At 34.7% G+C, this 24,942-nt stretch overlaps 1 protein-coding gene across 1 annotated transcript; it reads left to right on the top strand.

Moving 5' to 3' along the window:
* The first annotated feature begins 442 nt into the window (after positions 1–442).
* Positions 443–12,339, top strand: Commd8 (COMM domain containing 8). The gene is made up of 5 exons (XM_046443124.1): positions 443–570; positions 4,170–4,325; positions 7,713–7,865; positions 10,241–10,396; positions 11,440–12,339. Exons 1-5 carry the CDS (start codon positions 505–507, stop codon positions 11,458–11,460), a joined length of 552 nt encoding a protein of 183 aa, XP_046299080.1. The 5' UTR covers positions 443–504; the 3' UTR covers positions 11,461–12,339.
* The last annotated feature ends 12,603 nt before the right edge of the window (positions 12,340–24,942 follow it).

Here is a 24,942-nt window from a genome sequence, read left to right as displayed (position 1 = left end):
GTGATATCTCGGATCCTGTTTGTTCTCTACAAATGGGGATGAAAATTGTTCCTTCTTCTTAAGATAATCTACATAAAGAACCTTGTTCAGGATAAGACCTTAAATCAGCACGCTTTAATAAGAGATAGATGTCAAAATTCGGGGGCAATTAATTGTCCTGGGTTCACTCAAATACAGTATATGGTTACCCATACCAGACGGTTTTCTAAAGAGCGAGCCGAAAGTTCAATAGAAGTCTGAACACAGGCACAACCGCGTTGAGAGAGACCTGGGAAGCTGCCTTCCAGGGAGCAACGCGAGGGTGTGCCTGCAACATCCCGCCGCACGGGAAAGACTCAGCTTGATTACGGGAAATCCGTGGCCGTGTCTCTGCGCACGCGCACAAGGACTTCTGTGGCTCCGCGCCCGCCCCGCCCCACCCTAGAGAGAGTCACGTGGGAGGACCGTCGCGGCGGCGGAGAGACTCGGCCTGGTCACGTGACCCCGTCCCAGCTTTGCACAGGGATGGAGCCGGAAGAGGGGACGCCCCTGTGGCGGCTGCAGAAGCTGCCCCCAGAGCGGGGCGCACAGGTGAGGGGGGCGTGGGCGGCGGCTGCGGCGCCGGCTGCGGGGCGGCCTGGCGCGCTGGTCGGCGGAGTGCCACCCAGGCGCCTTCGCGGGCTCCCCGGGGAAGTGGGGAAAGGGGACGGAATTCCTAGTGGCCGGGCCCCAGCTTTCTCTGGGGACCCTGGGAGGCCGAAGCTTGGGGTGCCACGTTAGCTCTTAGGCTTGGCTCAGCTGCCCTAAAGGATTTCCGTGCAGATGTGGCGTGCCGCCCGAGCCCCTGTGGGGAGGCCCACCTGCTCCCAGGGTTCCCGGGCTCCCGATCTGTGCCGGGTAGTTGCCAAAACTCTTTGAAAGCTTTTGCCATGGAGTTGGTGGTTTGCAACCTCCTCGTGCACACGTCATTCATTCATTAAACACAGACCTCCGGAACGCCTGCATTCTAGGCATCTGGTACTTTGCTGGGTGCTAGGGATATGTAGTGACTTGGAGCCGACCCTGCCACCTTGAGGGCGACAGAAAAACAAAACAAAACAAAAACTAAGTAAGCACTACCAAGAATGAAAAATAACCAGTGAGGATGGTCTCAAGAGGTGAGATATCTATTGACACTTCCAGTCTATGAAGAACTGGCTTATTCGTTCAGCAAGTTTTCTGTTGAAGTGTACAACAGATTGAATACCCAGATGGGTTGAGTAAACCGGGGAGGAGACATGGCTTGTGTCCTGCTGGAGCATCTTTTATGATGGCAGTTTGGTCTTCCTTTCTCCTTTGTTCCATTTATAGTGGGGAGTGGAGGGGAAACAAGGAAATTAACTTCTCTTCTGCCAGGATGAAGAAAATCAAGTAACTCTTGAGTGGTTTACAAATGAGGAAACTGAAATGTCAACAGAGGGTTTTAGCAATTTTTCCAAGATTGTTCAGCCAGTAAATGGTAAAACCGAAACATTTGCTTAGATCTATTGACTGAGCCTTCTGACCATCCACTCTCCTGCTTTCATTCTATCCACTTCTCAGAAAAGGTCCACAACCTTTACTACCAGAGGTGTTGGTGGCTCCTAAATTGCTGGGTCCATCCAAAATCTCTTCCTTGAGTCACGCTTTTGCTTCAGTGGTCACAAATTCATTGTGTCCTTGGCTGAGCTCCTCTCCTTTCCTGGGGTCCTACTCCCTCTATTGCCTTATTTTTGCTTGGTGATATATGGTCACTCAATTTGAAATTCTGGGTTTCTTCCATGGCCTCTCTTTTCACATCTTTTTTACTCCTCTACTATCTCATCTTGAGTGTCCTTAACAATTAATGTTCCTTTAATTTCTTGTCATAAACTGAAGAGAGTGGGGATGGAGAGTCGAGGGTGTGGGGATGGAGAGTCGAGGGGTTGGGTTTAGTCCATTCTTTCTCTTTTTCTCTCTTTATAGCTCCTATCCTATTATTGAACATGTAAATTAGTTGCTTCCCATTGAATGTTGAGCACAGATGGCAGCCTGGACTCTGTTGCATTGTGTGTGAAACCCCCTATGATTTGGACCCTACCTACCTCTTTAGCCTTGTCTCCTCTCACCCTTCCCTACCTCACAAATTACCCCCTACTCCCAAGTCCAGCAGTGGTGTTTTACACTTTAATCCTATGTATATGCAGTTGCTTGTGATGGCAAATGCCTTTCTTGTTTCTGCTTGCCTGGCCACCTGCTCATCCTTACTCAGCCATAAAAGAAGAATGAAAGTATGGCATTTGCCTGTAAGTGGATAGAACTGGAGAATATCATGCTAAGTGAAATAAGCCAGTTCTTAAAAACCAAAGGCAGAATGTTCTCACTAATATGTGGATGCTAACCCACAGCAAGGGAGGGAAAGATTAGAAGTTCATTGGAGGAGACAAAAGGGAATGAAGGGAAGGGAGGAGGGATGGGAATAGAAAAAAAAAACAGTAGAATGAGTTGAACATATATTTCTTATCCTTATATATGAATACATGACCAATGACCAATGTAACTCCACATCATATACAACCACAACACTGGAATCCTAAATGGAACAAATTATTCTATGTATGTATAATATGTCAACATACACTCTACTGTCATGTATACCTAGAAAGAACAACAACAACAAAAGACTTAGCCTTTTCCTTGCTTCTTCTCCCCACTCTTTTGCATCTTCTATAAACTTCTGTTATAGCCCCTATTATTCTAAATGCACTTATTTATTTATTAAAAATGCCCTTTTGAAATAGAATTTTAAAGCTCTGTTATGGTAGGGCCTCATCTTATTTATTCCTAGTTTTGTCATGTGTAAAATGGGAATAATCATGATACTTAACCTCATAGGGTTGTAGTAAGGATCACTATAGTGCTTCGGGGTCCACAAATGATAGCTATTATCGTTATCTTTTCTTTGTATTTCTATTACCTTAGTGAATAACTGCAATGTAGTATTTATTACATGAATACATTTTTTAAAATTCCAAAAAATGTAGCACCTTTATTTTTCAGTTTGAGTTCTGGGTTTTGCTGAAGCATGGGGATAGTCTAGGATACAATGGAATATATGTGCAGAAATTTGAATAAATTTTAAATCAAGTATGTTGGTTGATTTATGGTGCATAAAAATTCCGATTTATCATGCATTAGCTATTGTGAGGAAACAGAAGTTGCTCATTTCTGTTCAAATATGCACGATTTTATAGGGAAAGAGTTATTTCTTAAAATGGAGAAGAATATGATCCAGGAGGGAAAGAGTTAGAAGATTTGTCACTATAATGCTATTTTCAAGTTATGCAAATTCATTTATTACTTTTATAAGATTCAGATATCTTCTGAAATAGATAATCATATTAATCTTTGCCTAGAATAGTTCTGGCATAGTAGGTACTCAAATATATTGAAGGCGTGAATAATCTTAAGAGTGATAGTAGCAAATATAAGAATAATAGAGACTTAATAATGTTACCAAGAATGTGCAATGTGATTTGCATGTATTATGGAATTCATGTAGCATGGTAAGGGTAGATGATATACTTATTTTGCACTTGAGGAAGCAGAGACACAAACGTTTAAATAAAACTAGCAAGTAGTGGGACTAAAATTCACACTGTCTAATTTTGTTCTAAAACTCAGTCTTTTATGTGTTGGAATTTCAATTACTGATAATTAAGGTAGACAGAGAGGAATTCAAAAGAGGAAAATAATGTTTCTGAGGGTCTTCTTGGAGTAGAGCAAAAATAGTAAATTTGTTGTGAAAAATGGGGCAAAGCAAAATGAAGATTGTAGAACTACAATAAAAGACTTCAATGAAAAAGGCATGCCCTTTGCTCATGGATATAAATATGTAAGGATCCTTAGGTGAAATTTTTACACTACCATCTTCCTTCTGGGAATATTGAAAAAAACAACACTATATCTTTAAAATTATTTAAGCTTAAGGTGGACATGATAAGGGAAAGTCTAGGATTTTTGTAGAACTCTAATTTTTAATTTATAAGAATAATCTTAAAAAAAAATTATAGTTCTGTGTCAGCTGCTCCTGCAGATAGCAGGAATGTCTTCCAACATCTGTTTTCTGTGAGGAAGAGAATTCCATTATAATTTTACTGATAAGTAAATTTATTTTCCTTTTTCTTCTCTAGCTATTTCACAAAATAATTGATGGCTTCTGTGGTCGAGCTTATCCTCTCTACCAGGACTACCACAGTGTTTGGGATTCAACAGAATGGATGAATGTTTTAGAAGATGTTACCAAATTTTTTAAAGCTCTAGTTGGTAAAAATTTATCTGATGAAGAGGTAAGTTCACTCTAAATCTCTATACCTTATAATGAATAATGCCCAGATATTTTTATTTTTTTAAAGTTTTTTTTTTTTTTTTTTTTTTTTAAGTTGGTTTTTAGAGCACCATATAATACAAGGGCCATTATCGGTAAGTACTGAATTTAACAGCAAAACCTCATAATTTGTAAGTAAATGGAAAATCTTTTTTGTGGAATTTCTGGTGCTTGGCCCTTTTTTGGTTGTTACTTCTTTTTGTTTTGTTGTTACTTTTTTAGTTGTGAAACATTTAAAGCATCTAGAAGAAAATAAGAAGTTAGATAACCAATACCTATGTCTCCAGAAACATGTTTAAATAATTTTTAACATTTTACTTTGTATGTTTCTGGTTTATGTGTTTTAGAAATAAATCTTTACAGAGATAACCTAAATACTCTCCTTCCTCAATAGAATATGCCACTCTCATCTAGAGATCACTACTCTTTTTTTATTTTTAGTTGTAGATGGACACAATGACTTCATTTTATTTTTTTAATGTGGTGCTCAGGATGGAACCCACTGCCTCACGTGTGCTAGACAAGTGCTGTACCACTGAGCCACAAATCCCTACCCCGAGATCACTATTTGAAGGTGGTGGTCATGTTTTGTATTCCATATTGTATGTACATTCACATTTTTAAGCAGCATATGCAATTATTTGGTATGTTTAAGTGTATGGGTTTTAAATGATAACATGTGTATCCATTTGTAAATTGTTTTTGATGTAATATTGTATTTTAGATTTATCTTGTTGAACGTGAATCTAGTGTATGTGTTTCATCCCCTTGTACTGTTGGTTGATAGGAATTAAATTTTATTTATTTATGACCCTGCTAACACTTAGGTTGTTGCCTCTTTGGTTACTCTAAGTGGTGCTGGCTGCAGATGTATTTGTCTCCTTGTAGATGCCTAAGCCAGCTTTTGTACAGTAGACGTCTTGAAGTGAAATTGCAGGGCCTTGGGAGAGCCTTCTTCCACTGAATTGCTTTTGTATCTTTGTCAAAGATCATTTGGACATATTTATATATGTTGCTCACTTTTTTAAGAGATTGGAGTTCTGTTTATTTTCATATTGATTAGAATGATACTCTGGACATGAGTTGTTAGATGTATGTATGTATTTTAAATCTTTATTACATGACTTTTCAGTCTCTTAATGGTGTCTTTTTATGACGTTCTGATTTTTAATCAAGTTTTTCTTTTTTGGTGGTTAGTGCTATCATTGACCTACTTAAGAAATATTTGCCCTGAAGATGTTAAGATATCCCTGTATGTTTTCTCATAGAGGCTTGATTGTTTTAGCTCTCATATTTGTATCACTAATAAATTTTGAATTAATATTTGTGTATGGAGGATGGGTTAAGTTCAAGTTTTTCTGTATGAATATACATTTGACTCACTACCGTTTATTGAAACGAGCATCCTTCTTCACAGTATTACTGTGCAACCTTTGTGGTAAATCAGGTGGCCCTGTGAGGGGATCTATTTATGGACTCTTTATTGTATTACATTTTCTCTATTTGTTAGTTCTGCACTGCTGAAATTACTATAGAGATAAACTACACTAAAACTACACTAAGTCTTGATATCTAGTATAAGATATCAACTTCATGTTTCTTCAAGATTGTCTTGGCTAGTCTACGTCCTCTTTGTCTTTGTGTACATTTTAGAATAGGCTTATCAGTTTTAACCAGCCCTCCCCAAACAAAAACAAAAACAAAACAAAATATCTGTTGGCATTTTAATGGGTATTGAACTGAATCTCTATGTCTTTTAGAGGAGAATTGATAACAATATTTAATTTTCTAGTCTGTGAAAGTAGGATATCCTTTCTTATATTTATTAGTTTTACTCTTGTTTCTTACTGTTTTATAGTTTTTAGTAGGGAGATCTTGCCAATATTTCTGGTATTTATTTTTAATTAAGTGATGTTTTTGATGTTTAGTCTTGTAGATCTTATTCAAAGTTTTTAAGGGTGAGAGGATTTATATGACTCTCTTTTAATTTTAATACTTTTTATTTATTTTTCCTACTTTATTACATTGGCTAATACCTTTAGGACAGTGTTGGGGGAAAAAAAAACAAAAAACCAGTGATAGTAGACATATATCTTATTCCTGACCTTAGGGAGAAAGCAAATACTATTTTACCATTTAGTATGCTAACTGAATCACTTTATAAGTAAGAATTCTCTGATTAAAAAAGATTCTTACATTCCCAACTTTGCTGATAATTTTTTATCGTGAGTGGATATTGAATTTTATTAACTGTTTTTTCCTAAACTTATTATTTTTTCACCTCAATTTTGTTAATGTGGTGATTATCTTTGAATGTTAAACTAAACTTAAACTTCACTTGCCAGAATAAATTTTAGATGGTTAGGAGGTATTCTTTTCTCATGTGTTTCTTGGTTCTGATACACCAATATTTTGTTTAGGTTTTCTGCATCTATATTTGAGTGAGAATGGCCTGTGGTTTTTCTTTTTCTGAAATTCCCTTGTCAAATTTTATTCTGGGCTCATGGAATGGGTTTGGGAAGCATTTTTTCCTTTTCCTGTTCTCTGGAAGAATTTTTGTGACTATTCATTTAGAATTGAGTTGCTTAATTTTTGAATACTTGGAAACAGTTTTTTTTAATCTTATCAGTTTTGATTTAGTTCTACAGTAATCAAAAAATACAAACAGTATTATTTCAGCCCTTCATGGTTTGCTACCATGGCTCAGCATATGGTTTATTTTGGTGAATCTTCTATATACATTTGAAAACACTGTTTATTTAACACTTGTCAGGTACAACATTCTGTATATCAATTAAGTGGAAAAATAGTGTTTTAAAATATTTTCTGTCTTTGCTAAGTTTTAAAAAATGTTTTTCTGTCAGTTACTAAGAGTTCTGGTAACATTTCTCATTATGAATGTAATTTTCACTTTTCAGAACTGCCATATTTTGCTGCTCTATTTTGAAGCTATGTTATTATGTACACATTAATTTATTACTGTTAGGTCTTTCTGTTGAATGGCCATTTTACTGTTCTCTATTTCCTATTATGCTTCTTGCCTTGAGAGCATGTTGTTTGGTGCTTTAATTGAGCTCAGTCAGCTTTCTTGATCTCAGGTGTATTTACTTCCATGCTGCTTTATCAGTCAGCCATTTTTCTTTGCTTTCTGTTTTATAGGAATTTGTTAAAATCTATTTGCTGGTTATCCAGTCTCATCTTATTCTTTGCATGATTATAAAAGTATTATTTCTTTTTTTCATTCACTATCATTTTAAAAAGGTGTGTGATGGGAGAGGGGAACTATGTTACATTTTAAGCAGAAAGACCCTTTCATGTATATTCTAACCACTTATTTTTATTTTTGTAGACACTTCAGCAATTGAATCATTTGAATTCATCTCATCAAGAAGCCATCATGAAATGCTTGAAAAGTAGGAAAAATGAAATCAAGCAAGTTCTTTTAAGAGAAATAGTTGATATTTCTTCTGCACAGTTACAGGATTTTGATTGGCAGTTAAAGGTGAGAATCTGTTTGTGAGTATATATGTTTTTTGTTTCATTTTTTTGTATATAGGGAACTATTTTTTATAATATATATCTAAAATTTCTTTTAGTTTAGAAAGGCATTGTTCCAAAGAGATATCAAAAATGATTTAAGTTACATCTTTTTTAGCTTGGGTGTAAAATACTCCAAGACACCATGAACAGTAACAATGCATTAATAGTAAATTTAACTATACCTATAAATCTTTTAAGACCTGTAAATCATAAATAGTGTGGCAATATATATATTCACCATATATATTTAGCTAGAGGTTTCTAGACTTTATAGCATTCTAAAGATTGATAAATGTGATTCTAATTCTGGGAGGAAGATCTATGATGTGTTATTAAAACAGTAGTTTTGAAACATTTTGAAGATAATCATGATCAGTAGGGTTAATAAAGAGCAATGACAGATCAACTTCCCATCCTGTATGAAGGACTTAGACCCGTAGATGAGGAGAAAACAAATATATTGTGTTCCTTGATTTTTATCTTGACCCTAGATAAAGTGCCTCGTATTGTTTTTGTGGACTAATGGGAGACAAAGTTGGGAACATAACACAGATGGGTTTGTAACTGTGTACATAAGTATCCAAAGGTAGATGAATTATATTAGACAAATTCTGGTTCTGATCTTGGCCCAGCCTTCTTTAACATTTTTATGAATATTATGTTGATCAAATTAGAGAGTGACATAAAAGATATACTAAATATATAATCAAAGTTTAAAATTATTTTACCTCTTATTATACTGATGGACCAAATGAAGCAAAATAAACTAATCAATGATCACCTAAGTAGAGGATTTTTCATTTAAATAAATAGATTTATGTTTTTTATAAATATGAAAGATAGGGTAGAAATGCTAACTGCAGCATGTATGAGAAATCTTTGGTGGTTTTGGTTTACCAAAATGTAGTTTAACTGATGTTGGTTCTGTATGGTTTGTTAGTAGAAATGCAATGTTTTAAGCAAGGGATAGTTCTCATAGATTCGGTTTTTAGCTGTTAAATCTTTTTAGTTAGTTTAATAACTTTTTAAAAATTCTGGCTGCCAAACTTAAGAGATATTTGAACAAATTAGAACACAGCTAAAAAGAATGACCAGGAATTTAAAATCATGATTTGTGAAATTGGTTTAAAACTCATGAGACCATGTCCCTAGAAAAGATGAAATCTAGTAGAAATACCATAGTTATTTTCAAAAATCCAAAAGTCATGGATAAGGGAATAAGTGTGTGCTCATTGACTCTAGAGACTAGGACAAGGGCAAAACTGTATCATTTGTAGTAAGATGGGTTTGAATTGAACCCAAGGAAGAACTTAACAACTATGAGTATCTGGAAGTGATTTTAATCACTTCTTGAGGTAGTTCACTTCTCATCATTGGTGGTATTCAGACATAGGGTGAGAAACTACCTTTTGAAAATATTGAGGAAAATTATCTGTAAGGTAGACAACCAGAAGGTGAGACTTCCAAAATCCCACATATTATGAGTACTGTTTTGGGGAGAGAGAATGGATATATGTGAGGATTAACTCCTCTGGTACCCCAAGAAATGTACTTTGATGTTGCTTGTTAGGGAGTGTTTTCCTTACCATTACACAACTTGCGCCACCAACCCCTGCCCTCCTCCCTCCGTGCACCCCTAAAAGGGAGCACTCCAAATAAAGATTGTAGGGTTTTCTGGCTCAGATTCTAGATAATTGAGTTTCCCTTTGTTATCTCCAATGAAGCTACAGCGCTTGTTTCAAAAACTACTAATACCATAAATACTGTATTTAAGTCTCAATTTCTGTAGGATACACATACTCTGAAGACAGAAACTAAGTAGTGAGGTAAATTTGTTCAGTGGTTTTGTTGAGTGGTACTAATTGGAAATGATATGTTGATGACATTTATTAATAGTTTAATAGATGGCTGATGATGAAGTAATTAAGCATCTTAATTTGAGATTTTACCAGTATTTTTAGTCTCATTTATCTGTATACACCAATAATAATAATAATCTTGCGATCTTTAATCTTCTTTAAGAATTCTGTTTCTTGTTGCATTGGACCCATTCTATACTCCTGATAGTTCTTATGATTAAAACAATAATTACAATCCTAAAGAAAGTGTAACTTGTTAAGCCAGACTAAGCTCCTGCCACAAAACTGCCACTGGTTGTCCCTGCCTACCTACTTCCTCTCTTTCATTTATTCTCTTTCTCTTTCTATGCTTCAAATATATATTGTTTTGAAATGAGTTTGTTTTCTTTTTTAAAATGTCTTGTTTATAAGCTCTGATGCATACTTAATATGTTCCCTTATAGTATTTATTAATTACTGTTTTCCTCATTTTGAACAGCTTGCACTTTCTAGCGACAAGATTGCTACTTTACAAATGCCACTCTTAAACCTTCATCTAGATGTAAAAGAAAATGGTGAAGTAAAGCCATATTCGGTTGAAATGAGTAAAGAAGAGCTGCAGAATCTAATAAATTCCTTGGAAGCAGCTAATAAGGTATTTGTTTTAATTTTATCATATAGATTAAATTTTTTAAAGTTTTGATTGATACATGTGGAGCAATAAAAGAAAAACTTTGGTTTCACTCTTAGTGTCTCTCTGTTCCCTGATATTTTATGCCAATACAGAAGATACTTGTTCATAAACTTGATCTCTAGTTTTAGACATTGAATTAATTGTAACTGGTATTTAATTTGAGGCATAATTTACCAAGTAATTATTTTTGAAAGAAAATTATGTTATTTTTAACAGATGGATTTGCTTTGCTTTAGTGCTCATTAATGATTTTTTTTTTTTACATTGAAACTATGAAATTAGTTGGTTCTGAAGAGTTCTTAGGATTAAAAATAGTTATAGTCCTGAAAATAATGTCTTATTTAACTGGAAAAATGAAAGAAAATTGCTTTTGTAATCCTCTAAATATGGGAGATAAAATACGACATGTAGTTATTATGACAAAATCAGGTTAAGATGAGATAGAAGTAGTGAATGTGTAAAAATTTTATGTTTACAAAGCATTGGCTAAATAACAATAACCACTAGTATTTAATAAATGCAAAAAATAATAAACAGCAGAAACTATTGCTGTGAGGAAGAAATAACACTAATGATCCTTGTATATGTATATTCCGTCATTATTCCTCAGCAGTGTCTCATGTGATGTAGTCTTAATGATTAAGTCTTAATTATTCTTACCCACTTCTCTGGCTGCCAGTATACTTCCTGGTCCCACCTTTTAAAAAAACTGATAAATGCCAACTTCTTTCCATACTCTGCAGTTAGTTAGACATTTTAATTCCTCAATGATTGGTTCATAGGCTCAGAAACTGAATTGGTAGTCCAAGGGTGGCTGTCCTTTGGATGGGTCTGAAATATGTGGAGTAGGTGTGGTGAAGCCACAGACCCTGTCAGTCAGGGACCAGCAGTTACTGTTACTAATTCTCTATCTCCTCTTCACAGACTCCAGAGCATTTTATTTAGCATACATCAGCATCATTCTAGTATAACCTGATATTTTCCTTTCCAATTTATGTTTTAAGGTGGTCCTGCAGTTGAAATAACAGGAAATAATGGCTACCAAAGCCATCAGATGTCACTGCAACACTTGATATGGGAGAGTGAATGCTGTGTGTTCAAGACCCCTGAGATGTATTGACTCTACATCAGGCTGAGAGGGCAGCAGAGCCGAGATTTGAAAGATAAAAGTCTACCAGCCTCCCTAAGGAACAGGAAATTACTTGGTAGATAGGAAATAGACAAAATGAAAGATGAAAAAGATGTAGTTGCAGTTTATATTTTCATAATGATTGTTTTGTCTCGTTTATTAAATATTTGAGAAATTTGTGTAGATAAAATTTTATTGAAAGGTAAAAATAGCTTATAAAGTAATGTAAACATGCAGAAGCACAAACATACTTGAATATTGCTTAAAAATTATGTGACTAGAAAAGACATGTATTATGGATATATAATTAATTTGTGATATTTAAGAATAACTTTTAAAAACAATGTATAAGCTGCATTTATAACTCAGGAGATTTCATATCTTTCTCATATTTCAAAGAAAAGATTATAAAATATAAAGTTTCTTAGAGAAAGGGTCTTTATCAGACATGAAAAAACAAAATAATTCAAAATTTATGTGAGTTTATAGATTCTATGAATTAAATCTGGAACACACAGAAATGAAAATAACATTACTATTTCTGCATTTCCATGTCTGGTTGGGAGACTATGTTCTGATTAGATGTCATTGTGTAGTGTATATATTGTTATTGGGGTATCAGGTAAGACTATCTACAGGTCCTGTTTTGTTATAAATTCTTAATAATGAACTTAACACTTTTGGATGTTACAAATACAGTGGAAAACAGAAAATTTTTAACCTCAGCTAACTTTAAAAATAAGTATTCTGAACAAATAAAAAGTGTCATGTTTCATTTTTATGTATTACTTTGTTTCAAATAACTTTCTACATATTCAGAAGTCAGCAATGCATAATTAAGTGGTGTCTACTATTTGCAAGCTTTGTGGTGCATTAAAGTATCAGGCTATCCTTTGAGATGTCCAGAGGATGACAGGATGATAAGCATATCTTCACCTCTAATCATACAGGTGAGGATAGGCTTAGAGCATTTTAATAAATATGTGAGTATGATCTAAGCAGTATTACTCAAAATGTATCTGTGTACTGTGTACTGTGCCAGTCATTATAAGTTATCAATTAGAAAAGGAGCTTGGTCCAGAAGGGTTAACAATGTGTTTGGTGCTCGCTTCATCTAGACATTTTGGTTATGAAAAATGTACCAGCTGAAGTAAACAGTGAGTGTGCTTAGTGTAGTTCTTGATTTACCTTCTTGTGCAAAATCTTAGATCATTTTGGACCAGTAACAGTTTGCAGACCAGCACTGTGAGTACCACTGCCCTTGAGGCCTCTTCTGAATTGCATCTTTCTAGGCAGGATTCTCCTTCACAAGGAAAAAAATCTTGCCCTATTTAATCCTTCTCTCACCACATGGTATTGTTCCATTGGCATTTTCAACAGCTTTATTAAAATCTAATCGGCAAACTACATACTGTCATTATTTAATGTATACAGTTTGATAATTTTTTTGTTTTATTTTCCTTTGACTTATTTTAATTTAGAAAGAAACCCTTTAATGATGCAAAATTTTAAACAACAGAAAGGGCAAAATAGTACAATGAACTACTGTATATATTAGTCAAGGTGCCACAGAATTAACATTGTGCAATATTTGATATATATTATATGTGTATACTCATATACACATATAGTATATATTATATACATTTGTATATTTTTTAATATTTATTTTTTAGTTATAGGTGGAACACAATATCTTTATTTTTATGTGGTGCTGAGGATCGAACCCAGGGCCCCAGGCAAGCTCTCTACCTCTGAGTCACAACCCCAGCCCCTGTATATATTTTATTTATGTATTATTAGAACTTTATATACAATACAATTTTATTTTTGCTGAATTAGTTAAAGTAAATTATAGAAATCATCACAATTTACCAAGGTATTTTAGCATGCATTTCTTAAGAACAAAATTTTACATAATCACAATGCTACATTACTTCTTGGGGGTAAATACTTTAGAGTGAAATGCCTGGGTCATATGGTAGGTTTATATTTACCTTTTCAAGATACTGCCAAACTGTTTCTTGAAGTGATTTTACCGTTTTATAGTGTGTGAGTGTTCCCATTCCATCTTGCTACCACTTTATTATGAAGTGAGTGCCTAAGAAATGTGGACAGTAAATTATAAGATTGTGTAAGTATATTAATTCTTTTTGTCTGTGTTAGAGAAGATGGGAAGATAGAATCAAATGTTTATTTGTCCTGTAACTATATCCTGATGACATTAGATCTTAAAATTAAGGTTAAAAAATAGAGCTGAATATGTAGCATTTTATCTCTGGAGTTAATTAAAGAAAAGCATCCTAAAAATATTTAAAACCCATTTAAAGAGAACAGGTTTAAACTAAACTCGAAACTAAGCTAAACATCCAGAGAATAATGTTCTTAGGGGGTACAGATTATGTGCTGCTGGGCTGTACCTTACAGGCTGAGTCTCAGCTCCAGTCTGTTTAGCAAAAGCAGCCAACTTGTGGTAGCCTGCCTTGCAAATGCAAATATATTAACAACAATGCTGTACATACTCAGTGAGTGGGATAGGTAAGGTTGTATTTATTTAACATTTGTGTATAATAAAGCTAAAGTTTCTGTTAAGAATACTGGTTTCTTTGAAAAGGGGTTAACTCTTTAGCTAACACCCTTGTGGAGAAGGTGATATATGACAGAAACATTCATAGGTTTAATGCACTTCTAAGATTGATATCTATAGCCCCTTGTTTTTTCTTTAGTGTGTGTGATAAATGGATGATTTTCTTCTTAAATTCTGAGCTTAGATAAGGAATTGTTGCCTTTTGTTTACATGCTACTAGTAAATCCTGACATGAACTTGTCATTCTTGGAGATGTCTTTGTTTTGGGGTCTTATTTATTTATTAATACTGGAGTCAGTTGAGAGGGTGGAAAAGTTCTGAGTCACATGGGCTTCTTTCAGATAAAAAGATTATATGCCGGTGCATTTTGATACAAAGCAGTTCATCTTTTGAACATGTTTATAATTTGTCTTTAAAAATGCTTTCATTTCAAAGATCAAATATTTCTATATTAGAAAAGTTTTTTCAGTATATTTTAATAATATCTTTTGGGTTATTTCTGTTTTATGATAATTATACAATGTCTTCCTGAAAAGTACATTTTTTTTTCAGTGCTATGAGTTTTTCTTTGATAATACATATTGAAACTAAACATGTTAAAGCTGAACAAAAGTTTTATATTAACCTAGTTAGGTTTGCAGTTATATTGGAAAAGTTATGTCCAAGTGTAAGGCTGAGAGTGGGCTTTGGAGTTGTGCTTCTGGCTCCATTATTTGCTTGGCAAGTTATTTTTGTCTTGTTGGGCTTCCATATTTCCAAATACAAAGTGGGGAAAACAGATATCTCATAACGTGGATAAATTTAATTCTCACAAAATGTCTCTGATGCAGATTCCAGATATCTAAAATATCTGTAATGTTGACCTCCAGAGACAAAACTGACCAAGCTGAATATCACCATAGGAAGCTCATGGACATTCTGCAGGAGAATAAAAGAGTTTCTAGTTTCCTCAAGTCAGTGGTGTAAAGTAAAATGCAAAGGTGCATGCTTTCCAGTGAGAGACTTGGGTCTAACCAAAGGCAACCGGAAGATTCTGTTTGGCTCCACATTTGGGTGGAGGAAATGCTGTAAAAAAGGCCTTTATTTACTGCAGGGATTAAACCCTGGGGTGCTTAAGCACCCCCTGAGCCACATCCCCAGTCCTTTTTATTTTTTATTTTGAGATAGGGCCTCACTAAGTTGCTGAGGCTCCTGCCTTTCCCTCCTGAGCCATTAGGATTATAGGTGTGCAGCACTGTGCCTGGATGAAAAAGGCAATTTTGAGGCAATTGAAAATGTGAATAGGGACTTGGCATTAATGATACCAAGAAATTACTATTTTTTGTTAGCTATGAATATCATAATGGTTAGATTTTTATGCCCATAATTTATAGAAATGTGTATAAGTAAAATGAAAATGTATTTAAGATTTGATGTAAATTACTTTAGAGAAAAAAAAAAAAAGAACTGGTTATATAACCCTAATGTGACTTTGATAGTTGTAGACACTTGATAGTCATATAATATGGGTGGTGGATATGTTTGAAATTTTACAGACTCAAAAATTAAAAGAAATAAAGCAGTGTCCTCAGAGGTGAAATTACTTGGTTACTTGTGGCAGCACAGATACATTGACTGCACAAATACAGGAAATCTCCCGGTTGTCCAGAAAACCCTCTTGCACACCGGCAGATGACCAAGTCTTTTACCTAGTTCTGTCTGGACATGCCATAATTGCTGTGAATGAGGATGCACTGGTTTGCCCTTAGCTCTTAGCTAGTCTTGCCATCTAAATGGTAATTTTCTCTGAGGCTGAGAAGCTTTGTTTGATATCATTGCCCTAGCCTTCTCACAATGCCCTGGCATGATTACTTTTAACTTCTTGTTGAATTAATAAAGACTTTGTTTTCCTTTTTTTAGGAAGATGTTAGATGTTAAACACCTGTCTTAGTTAAGCTTCTTACTCAGATAGTAAATACTAAACATGTTTTAAATATATACATATATATTTATTTTTTTTCTGTTTGTTTTTCTACTGTAAATAAAATCAAATGTCCATTTACTTCTCCCATTATATAACATAGTCTTCTGGATTTAGTTGCCAGTATTGAATGCCTCAAAAAGTAGCCCTGCAGGCAGGAGTCCAGCTGATGAAGTGGTGGTTCCCAGTTATTTTGTTAGATGGATACTAATGTTGTTCCTTGCTAGAATTTAGACTCCTATTGGAAAGCTATTCTACTAACTATACTTAATGGATAAACGAACTTCACACCTTTAGTCTGCTCATTGCTTTATTGTGAACACATTGTTTCTGAGGGGAGAGAATGAGTTTCAAGTTAGAGGTCTTCAAATGATGAAAGACTGACCAATAGGCCAACTCCAATATTCGTATTTACAGTGGAGATTTTAAAAGAATTTGACACAATGCACCTCACAAATGGGTGCTGTTAAATCAGTTTTAAATATCATGTTTGAAAATAAGACTTTATTTCTTCATTTTTCCCCTGATATGTAAATATTCCATTTGTCCAAATGTTTGTAAGGCATGTTTGTATGAATATTTTTTAAAAACTCAAAATGATACAGAAACAAGCTCCTGGAAAAGTGCTGGTCCCTCTTTTTCCCCAATTGTTGGATAATCCTGCAAAGAATTACTTCCAACTCAAGCAATTTAGCTTTGTATTAAATTTTGCCATAAAAGCTTTGAAATGATAAATTCAGAATGCTAAACATTTTTAAGAATTATAAAATGATATACCTGAAATCTTGCATGTTTAAAACAGTACAAAGTAAGCTTTTTATATATAGGCATTTTTTCATTAAAAATTTTTTATTTTTGGTTTTGAAATAAACAAGCTGACATAAATTGTACATATTTACAGTAATAAGCTACATTTCAGAAGCTGCACAATTACTTTTACAAGTACAGCTGATGGTTTTTGACACCAGCCTTTCAAAAGTGTTTTGTCTTTCATTTGCTGCAACAATTAAAACCTTGTACCAAAGCAAACAGCAACTTATTTTATAGCAAAGCCACACTAATAACAAAAATATTTAGTGAATTGTGGTCAGTCCTGTGACTGTTAGGGTTATCTGTGAATCCTGAAATCGAGAGCACAAGCATTTCTTGTGTCCATACCTGATTGCATGTAAATTGATTTTGCATTTACAAGAGTACACACTTACTCAATGAATGACTAATTGTAGAAAAAAGGCCATGAAGGGAAAAAGGGTCAGGATCAGAGGCCACTGAACAATTTGTTATTCACTAATTCACAGCCTAAGGGAAATCTGTCTTCTTTCATGTGTGTAAATCACAGTCTACAGGCTTCATGGATTTTCTCCACAGATTTTGAGATAATGAAAGCATAACATTACATACTTTAAGCACATAAAAAGGAATTAATGAAACAATAATTTAATCAAGTCCCTAACAGAAACGATGCAGAAAAGTACACGCTGTATGAAAGGTTGATTTCAAATGTAAAAAGCAACTACAGAAAAGTCACAAATATCATTAGACAGAATGGCAATTTCAATCAGAAAATGCAGCATATATTGATACAAAATAGAAAACTTGAATTATAAAAGTAAGGAGTCCACCATTTCCTTTCTTGGCATTTGTTAAAACCTGTCTTCATTAAAAAATTTCTACAGGTTTCCAGAAATACTTATTCTTGCCATTTAACTTCTTTAGTGGTCTGGTAGGTGTACAAAAGTATTATCTGCTCATGTAAGAAAGAAAATGCTTATGTGAAAAGAAATATTCAAATATTATTTATGTTTCTTTTCAATGAAAGATTCTGCCTTCTGAAAAATAGAGAAAGGAATTCCTTTATTTACAAGAATTTTGCAATACCAATCAGATTATGGATTAGCTAAATCACATTTGGTAGGAGGGTAGATAGTAAAATTGATTAGTGGAGACTTAAAAACACAAGGAATAAAACACGTAACAATATCCTCTGACATATTTGGCGAGTTTAGCATAACGGATTTTGAGAGGCAACAAAAGGTACGCATTTCTTTTGTAAGTAGCACCTGCTTTTGAAAGCCCCAGCTATTTAGTACAGGTTGCTATGAGTTAAAATAGCAGAAGATTGGTTTGGCAAGATTGGCTAATTTGGGGATTCAATCAAGTATCAGGTGAAATGATAGCCAAAGAGGTGTTCCATTGCTGGCAGGATAGTCATTTCCTGTTCTGTAGCCTGAGGAGCCCTGCTTCCCCAAACCTCCTGAATCACTGTGTCAAGGTCTTTGCCTCAGGTTCAGTCCCCTCCCAGAAAGAAAAGAGGAGCAAAATAATTATTCAGAGATGATAGATAGCCAGGAGAATTTTTCAAGGAAGCCATCCTTAACCCAGATGTTTTTCTTTCAAAAACAGTTTTTATTTGTATTTTAACAATATGAAACTTTCCAGATTTTATTTCCATTAACCTTTTAAATGACACACTAACATTATTTCACATTAGCTATTAGGCTTCCATTACAATGGCACAAAATGCTGCCTGGTGGTCAAAAAATAAAAAGCTTATTTAAAAATGTCAAAGAATTTTTGGTTACTGTAAACATTTGTATCAGCGGGGATTGATTTCCAAAAACCTCATGCAATCTTGACCTTGTAGTAATTTCACAGAGTAGTTTTTATCAAGAGGGTTATTGGCCCTCTTTAAAGTATGGAGGTGAGTAACATGCTCAATAAATATATGTGTATAGAATCATATGCATTCCCTTTGTAGAAAAGTAGTGGTATTCTGAGTATGAAAGGTCACTTGGATATATAGTTCTTTTTTCCATGGCACTATAGTGAGTGAGAATAATCTAGGGGCTTCCCTAAAAATATGTCGAGAATCAATGCAAAATATAATATACTTCAAGCTTTATCCAGTGAGTATTTTTAAAACATGTAGGAAACACATCATTAATGAGTCGATTAAAAAAAGAAAAAGCAGATACACTGTAATTCAATGTATTGGGGAAATACATGTAGAAAAATATGTTATTTAGTAAAACTGGGGCAGCTGGTTGCCACTCTGAGGTAAGGCTTGCAAATTATATTCTGTGCAAATAAGTAAATACTTAGTAGGAGACAGGAATGTTAATAATTTAAAGAGCCTTCTAAAAAGGCATTTTGCTGTACATATTTAGTCTTGAGAAGCAGTGACAAATGTCAAAAAAACAAAAAACAAAAAACCTCTCAGATCCAAACCTTCTACTAATATCTTGGCAGAAATAGAATTTGGTATGCAGTATCTTCTAGGAGTATTCTCTTAGAATTCACATCGGAATGTTCCAGTTCCCAACTTCAAGAATGAACACCCATAGAAGCTAGATTTAAAAGGCTTTTAATAAGTTGAACATGGATAAACAAAGCAGGGGGAAAAAAAGAAACCTGAAGAATTTTTTTCTTTCTCCAAAAGGAAAAAGCAGTAATAATTAGAATGGAAAATTCAATTCTAACAGAACTGGTAGAATCTAGAATGGCAGTATTATGAGGATTCAGTCTATTTAATTATACAAAGTGGAAAAAAATCTTGGTGACCACTCTGCATGACACCAACTGTGTTCAACTGTGATGACTACAATTTATTTGAAGTTTGTAGGTTTCAGTTCTATGGGACTGAAAGAACTTTGGGGAGAGTTATCCCCACAGGTATTATATGTAATTTCAAAATATTACTTATTATGAAAATGCATTTCTCTTGATATATTTACCATTGTAGGCCATTTAATCAGCATTTGTAGACTCTGCAATGGACAGGTCAATAGATGCTTTGGACAGTACAAAGAATTAGAAAATGGGGAGTGTACTCTGAAGGACCTTATACTTTATTTATGGTGGCAGAATATTTCTGTACAAAACTGCTGGAAATACACTGATGAAATAATTATTTTATTGGGCAAAGTACAAGAATTGAGGGAGTGTTAGCAGGAGAGGGGATGGAATGAGGAGGGGTGCTCACATATGGGTTTTTGGGTAGTGTTGTCCTGATTATAAACCACCACTGGAGTGGGTTTAAGAAGAATAATATCTGGGGGATGGAAATCAGATGTAAATCTTAAATCATGGCAATGAGAAGAGTTTGGAATGATGTGTGGCTTTGGAGTGGAAGGTAGGGAATGCCTGAGAATTCATTGCTTGAATCTGAGTAAGGAGACCAATGAAAAGTAAGATGAGCATGAGTGGTGGGGAAGACTGGTCAGAAGTAATAAATGATTCACAGGCTGCTAAGACCTATTTTCTTCAATTTGTTAATATGAATTTATTAATGTTTTCCACATCCTTCATATTGCTGAGGTCCCTTAACACAAGTGGCCATGTAATTTATTATTCAAGTGGACGTTTTGAGAGTGAAGGAGGCTCTATTAGTAACACTGGGACTATCTGATGCTTATGCTTATATGGTTCCTTAATTTAAAAGCACTGAGGAATACATCAGACTATTCTGTTGTTGTGCAAGCTTTCTTCCTATGCTTTCTCTTAAAGAATACTAAAATACTTTTGTGTATGGGTTGGGGCTGTGATAGTGGAGAAGGAGAACAAGAAGTGGACACAGTAGCTACTGGTCATGGTATTTAGCTATTAAAAGTGGCAACTGTCCTCTTTCCTCTTCTTTGCCACTCATCTTTGAACTGCCCAAAGCATAGATAAAGGTAAAAAGGATTAAATCTAAGCAGTAGATTTAAGTGGACTGGAAGAACTTTGCTTTTAGAGCCAAGAAAGCTGGGAGTGAATACTAACTTCACCAGTGACTAGCTCTCAGATCTTGGCTACATCATTCAACCTATTTGAACCTCTATTTTTTTTATGGTATTGGGGATTGTACTCAGGGCCTTGTACATGCAACTAAGCTATATCTCCCAGCCCTAAGCCTCTATTTTTTTGATATTGATATTATCATCATAACTTTACAGGATTGTAGTGAAGACTAAATCATTCAGTTAGGTATGGAGACATGTATTTGACATCCTAGACTAATGAATGACAGTCACTATTGGATGTCTACCCAGAAGCTATTCTTTCTTTTTGTCCATGTTTTTTTCAGGCATTGGGCAGCTCTAGGGTCAATGTTGTAAGCCAGTCACAGCATTCACATTCCATTCCTCTTATCAGTGACTGGTATAGTAATGGATGTATAATCCAAACATGGCCAATGGGACAAATGAGATGGCTGTTTGGGGCATGTTGAATGGGGAAAGATTTCCTTCCTCTTAAAAAAAGATCCAACACCAAACTTACCAAGTTTCTGCCTCTCAATATGAGTATGTAAGGAGGGGTATGCATAGTCATTTTGTAACCAAAACAGGTGATGATAATATGCAGAAGAAGGAAGGATGGTTATGGAAGGGATGTGAGTCCTTGATGACATGATCATTGTCTTACTGAAACAACCAACTCAGAAACAACCCTACTTCAATCCATGTTTGACTTATTGTTATACAAGATAACAGTTTGACTGTAAAATTTCCTCTTAGGTTTATCTTTTGGACTCATACCTGAATGAATCCTAATTAATTTATCTACAACTTAAATATGTATATAATATTATGTATATATTTTATAAACCTACCTGGAGATCTGGAGATATATATATATAATTACACACACACATATATATTTTTTCCATTTATATCCAAGTAAGTATTAAACTCATATCTTGGTCAGAATTTAGGCTAGTGCTTTCTCTGTCTTCAAAATCATACCATTAAATGTGAAGCCATCTCTAGGTAAAATGGATGCGAAGCAGATTTACTACTTAAAGAGGAATAGTGAGCGCACCTCTGCATGGGGGAGGTTTAAACAATAAGTCTTTGTAGGTTGAGGTTGAAGGGCAGAATGTTAAGCCAATTGTGCTGAAGAAAAAAAAAGTTCACCACATTCATAAATGGACCTACAGTGGAAAGGCAGAATTTCTAGGCACTATCCTAACAATTTTGTATGATAAGGAGACTCTTAGAAGAATCCTGAAAGTTTTGGATTTGGTATCTTTACAGAAGGAGAAAAAAATAGGAACATCTTTTCAAAAATCATGTTGGAGACTATATTCAGAGACTTAGAATGGAAATGATGCTTGAAGAATATGAAGAGCCATGCTAAACCACAGACTACACACTTATCATGGCTGTACCTAGAGTATTTCACAGGCTTAACTGGTGAAGTGGGGGCAAGAGGGGTTGGAGTCATGGAGAAGGAGAGGTTCTAATTAGATGGGCACCTGCTTCTTGTCTGACAGCACAACTAAACCTGCCACTCCACTTTTAGGACACAGTGAAGGTCCCAAATTGAGAAGAGCATCATGACAGCACTTGGGCTTAGATACTGCCTAGAAATTGACTTTTCCATCCATGAGGGAGTTTCATGGCTTTTTCTTGACTGAATTACAGAGGATGACCTAAGGATACCTACATATTCCAGAAATCTAAAATTAGTGACAAGATAACATTGCTATACACTATCTGAGACTCTTTTAAAAATGCTCTTAAAGGAAAATATTGTGACATAGAACATTATAAAAATAGCAAGATATTTGTTTTTTTTACCACTTGACTGCATAATTGTGTATTTGAGATATTTTTAAAAGGAATATAAACAAGTATTGAATTCAGTTCACTTGATAGCAGATGGCTTACTCTCACAAGCTACAAGGATTTTTACTAAATTTATGAGGCTATGTTAGCAGAGGCCATTGTGCTTCTGCATATTATTTTGAGCTTCCCATACAAATGAACGTCTCTAAAAGTACCTTTCTGGAAGAGAAGGTGGAAGTCATTGGTGGTATATCCAGAGTCACTTACTAAGGTAGTGGCAGAGACAACACAAAGGCCATGTCCCAGTTCTAATTCTAAGGTGTCTTCCATCCACTGATTCCATCTCACGTCCACTGGAAGGTGTCTTCCATTTCCCTGCTCTTGCCATGTAGCTCATCTATTGTTAAACTTTCAAGGTTTGACTGTATACTGATTTTAGATATTTAGAAAATTAGTTCTCTAAATCTATAGAAATGCTGTCTAGAGGAAACAGGAGTTCTGCATAACTTTATGGTGTTAATTTAGATAGTTTGTACAATGACCTGCCCACTTACAAATTAATATTAAATACTGGCTAGAAGACTGAGGGGGAGTGGGTAAAAGAGACATATAAAAGGAGAAATCTGGAACAGGAATTAGGTACAGGAAAGATGAAGTGGGTTAAGTTCTTAAAGGACAGTCTGTAACCAGTGTTGTGTTACTTGAACCATAAAGTCTTCTGGGAGATTTAATAATACAGTTTCAACTTTTTGGTACAATTAAGACTGAAGGGGGGCATTAGTAGATAAGCTTGATGAAGAATTAATACAGCATGAGTTCCTCATGTTACTGCATATGTAATGTGAGAAGATGGCTTTACCTTCAAATTCTGGGATAGAAAATGTAAAGTTCCCTAGATTTGAGCTAATGATTTGTGTTTTCATTGTATTCTGAATAAGCCAGAAGAGAGAAGGCTTATGTAAGTACATGTACTCTTTACATAAGGAACAGAAAAACAGAAAATAAAAATAACCCATGACAGTTGCTTTGATTACAATTTGCTCCAAAGGTCTTTTAAAGGTAATGAGTAGGAATTATTAATTTTTTTTGTGTGTGGGAAATTAAATTGAAGATAAATCCAAAGAAATTGAAGTAAATTAAATTGAAGTAAATCCAAGAAATTAAAGCTTTTAGCTATTTATGGACAAGATAGCTTATGAGGTTTGGAAATGAGAAAAAGGAATAAATTCCATTGGATTAACATGAGGCAGGATGGTATACAGTGTGGGAAGAAACGAATATAGAAGAGGTATGTATTTTACACAAGCCAAAATTGCAAAGCTCACATACACATCACATTTTAATAATTCACACTTAAATATATTGGGAAATGTCTCATCTTCCTTGTTTCTTTTCAAAGGGAAACTGAGAAAGAAGCAAGAGCCAGGCAGCGAGACTGATTGCCCTTCTTCATCCTTTGGCTTTTGAATGGGATTGTTTTAAGATAATCTGTGACCCTGTATACCTAAGTAAATGAAATCATGCTACTTATTATTATTTCTTTTTTTCATCTATTTCTATTGATTTATTGTTTGATTGTCTGCAAGACAGAATGTGCAGGTAGAATTGGTTAGGAGAATGTTTTTCTTACCCAACTGGTTCAGAAATACACCTAATTTTCTCACATTGAATTCTTACTGAAGCCTTTTTGATGAGTCCAGGATATGCAAGGGCTCTAGGGGCCAATCAGGAATGATTCTGAGTCCTTTGATATACCAATGACTTTTTAATTAGGCAAAAGAACAACAACAAAAAAAAACCCTAACCAACTGTTAGAGCTCTTCAATTCAACTAGGAAATTCTTCCTATGGAAGAAGTAAAAATAAACACAAAACTCTTCATTCTTATCCTTCTAGAAACTCAGTATTTTTTGGTTTGCAGTTCTTTTATTAACTTTCTTTTCTTTCAAGTGCTTGCTTGTGTAACCACAGCCTCCAACAATGACGTTTTCTATCACTTTAGTTGATTTGATATCTAAAAAAAGGTAGGTTAAAGTAAAAGCACAATGTATTCTTAATCTTCAAAGTGACCTGATGAGTCATTTTTCTTTTTCCACTAGTAGTGAACTCTAGTGGGCACATTTTGGAACCAAAACGGCTCACAGTGATGGCTCCCCGTGTATGCTGTCCTATCATTTCAAGTACTGACCCAAAGTCCAACTCTGCTAATTTCTTAACTCCAAGAAAGATGCTGTTCCCTCTAACACATTACTAGGAAAACTATTTCTATCCCTGATTACTTGTA

This window comes from Marmota monax, unplaced genomic scaffold, assembly GCF_021218885.2.
Source record: "Marmota monax isolate L192 unplaced genomic scaffold, Marmota_monax_Labrador192_F-V1.1 WCK01_AAM20220418_F8-fsc00025, whole genome shotgun sequence".
NCBI classification, from domain to species: domain Eukaryota; kingdom Metazoa; phylum Chordata; class Mammalia; order Rodentia; family Sciuridae; genus Marmota; species Marmota monax.
Note: the sequence above shows the minus strand (reverse complement) of the source record. Positions and strands in the feature narration are given on the sequence as shown.

Excerpts from the sequence above, each read along its gene's own strand:
- Commd8 (XM_046443124.1), top strand. The coding sequence starts at position 505 with ATGGAGCCGGAAGAGGGGACGCCCCTGTGGCGGCTGCAGAAGCTGCCC. Across the intron at positions 571-4,169 it reads CCCCAGAGCGGGGCGCACAG|CTATTTCACAAAATAATTGA; the intron begins GTGAGGGGGGCG and ends TTTCTTCTCTAG. Across the intron at positions 10,397-11,439 it reads CCTTGGAAGCAGCTAATAAG|GTGGTCCTGCAGTTGAAATA; the intron begins GTATTTGTTTTA and ends TTATGTTTTAAG.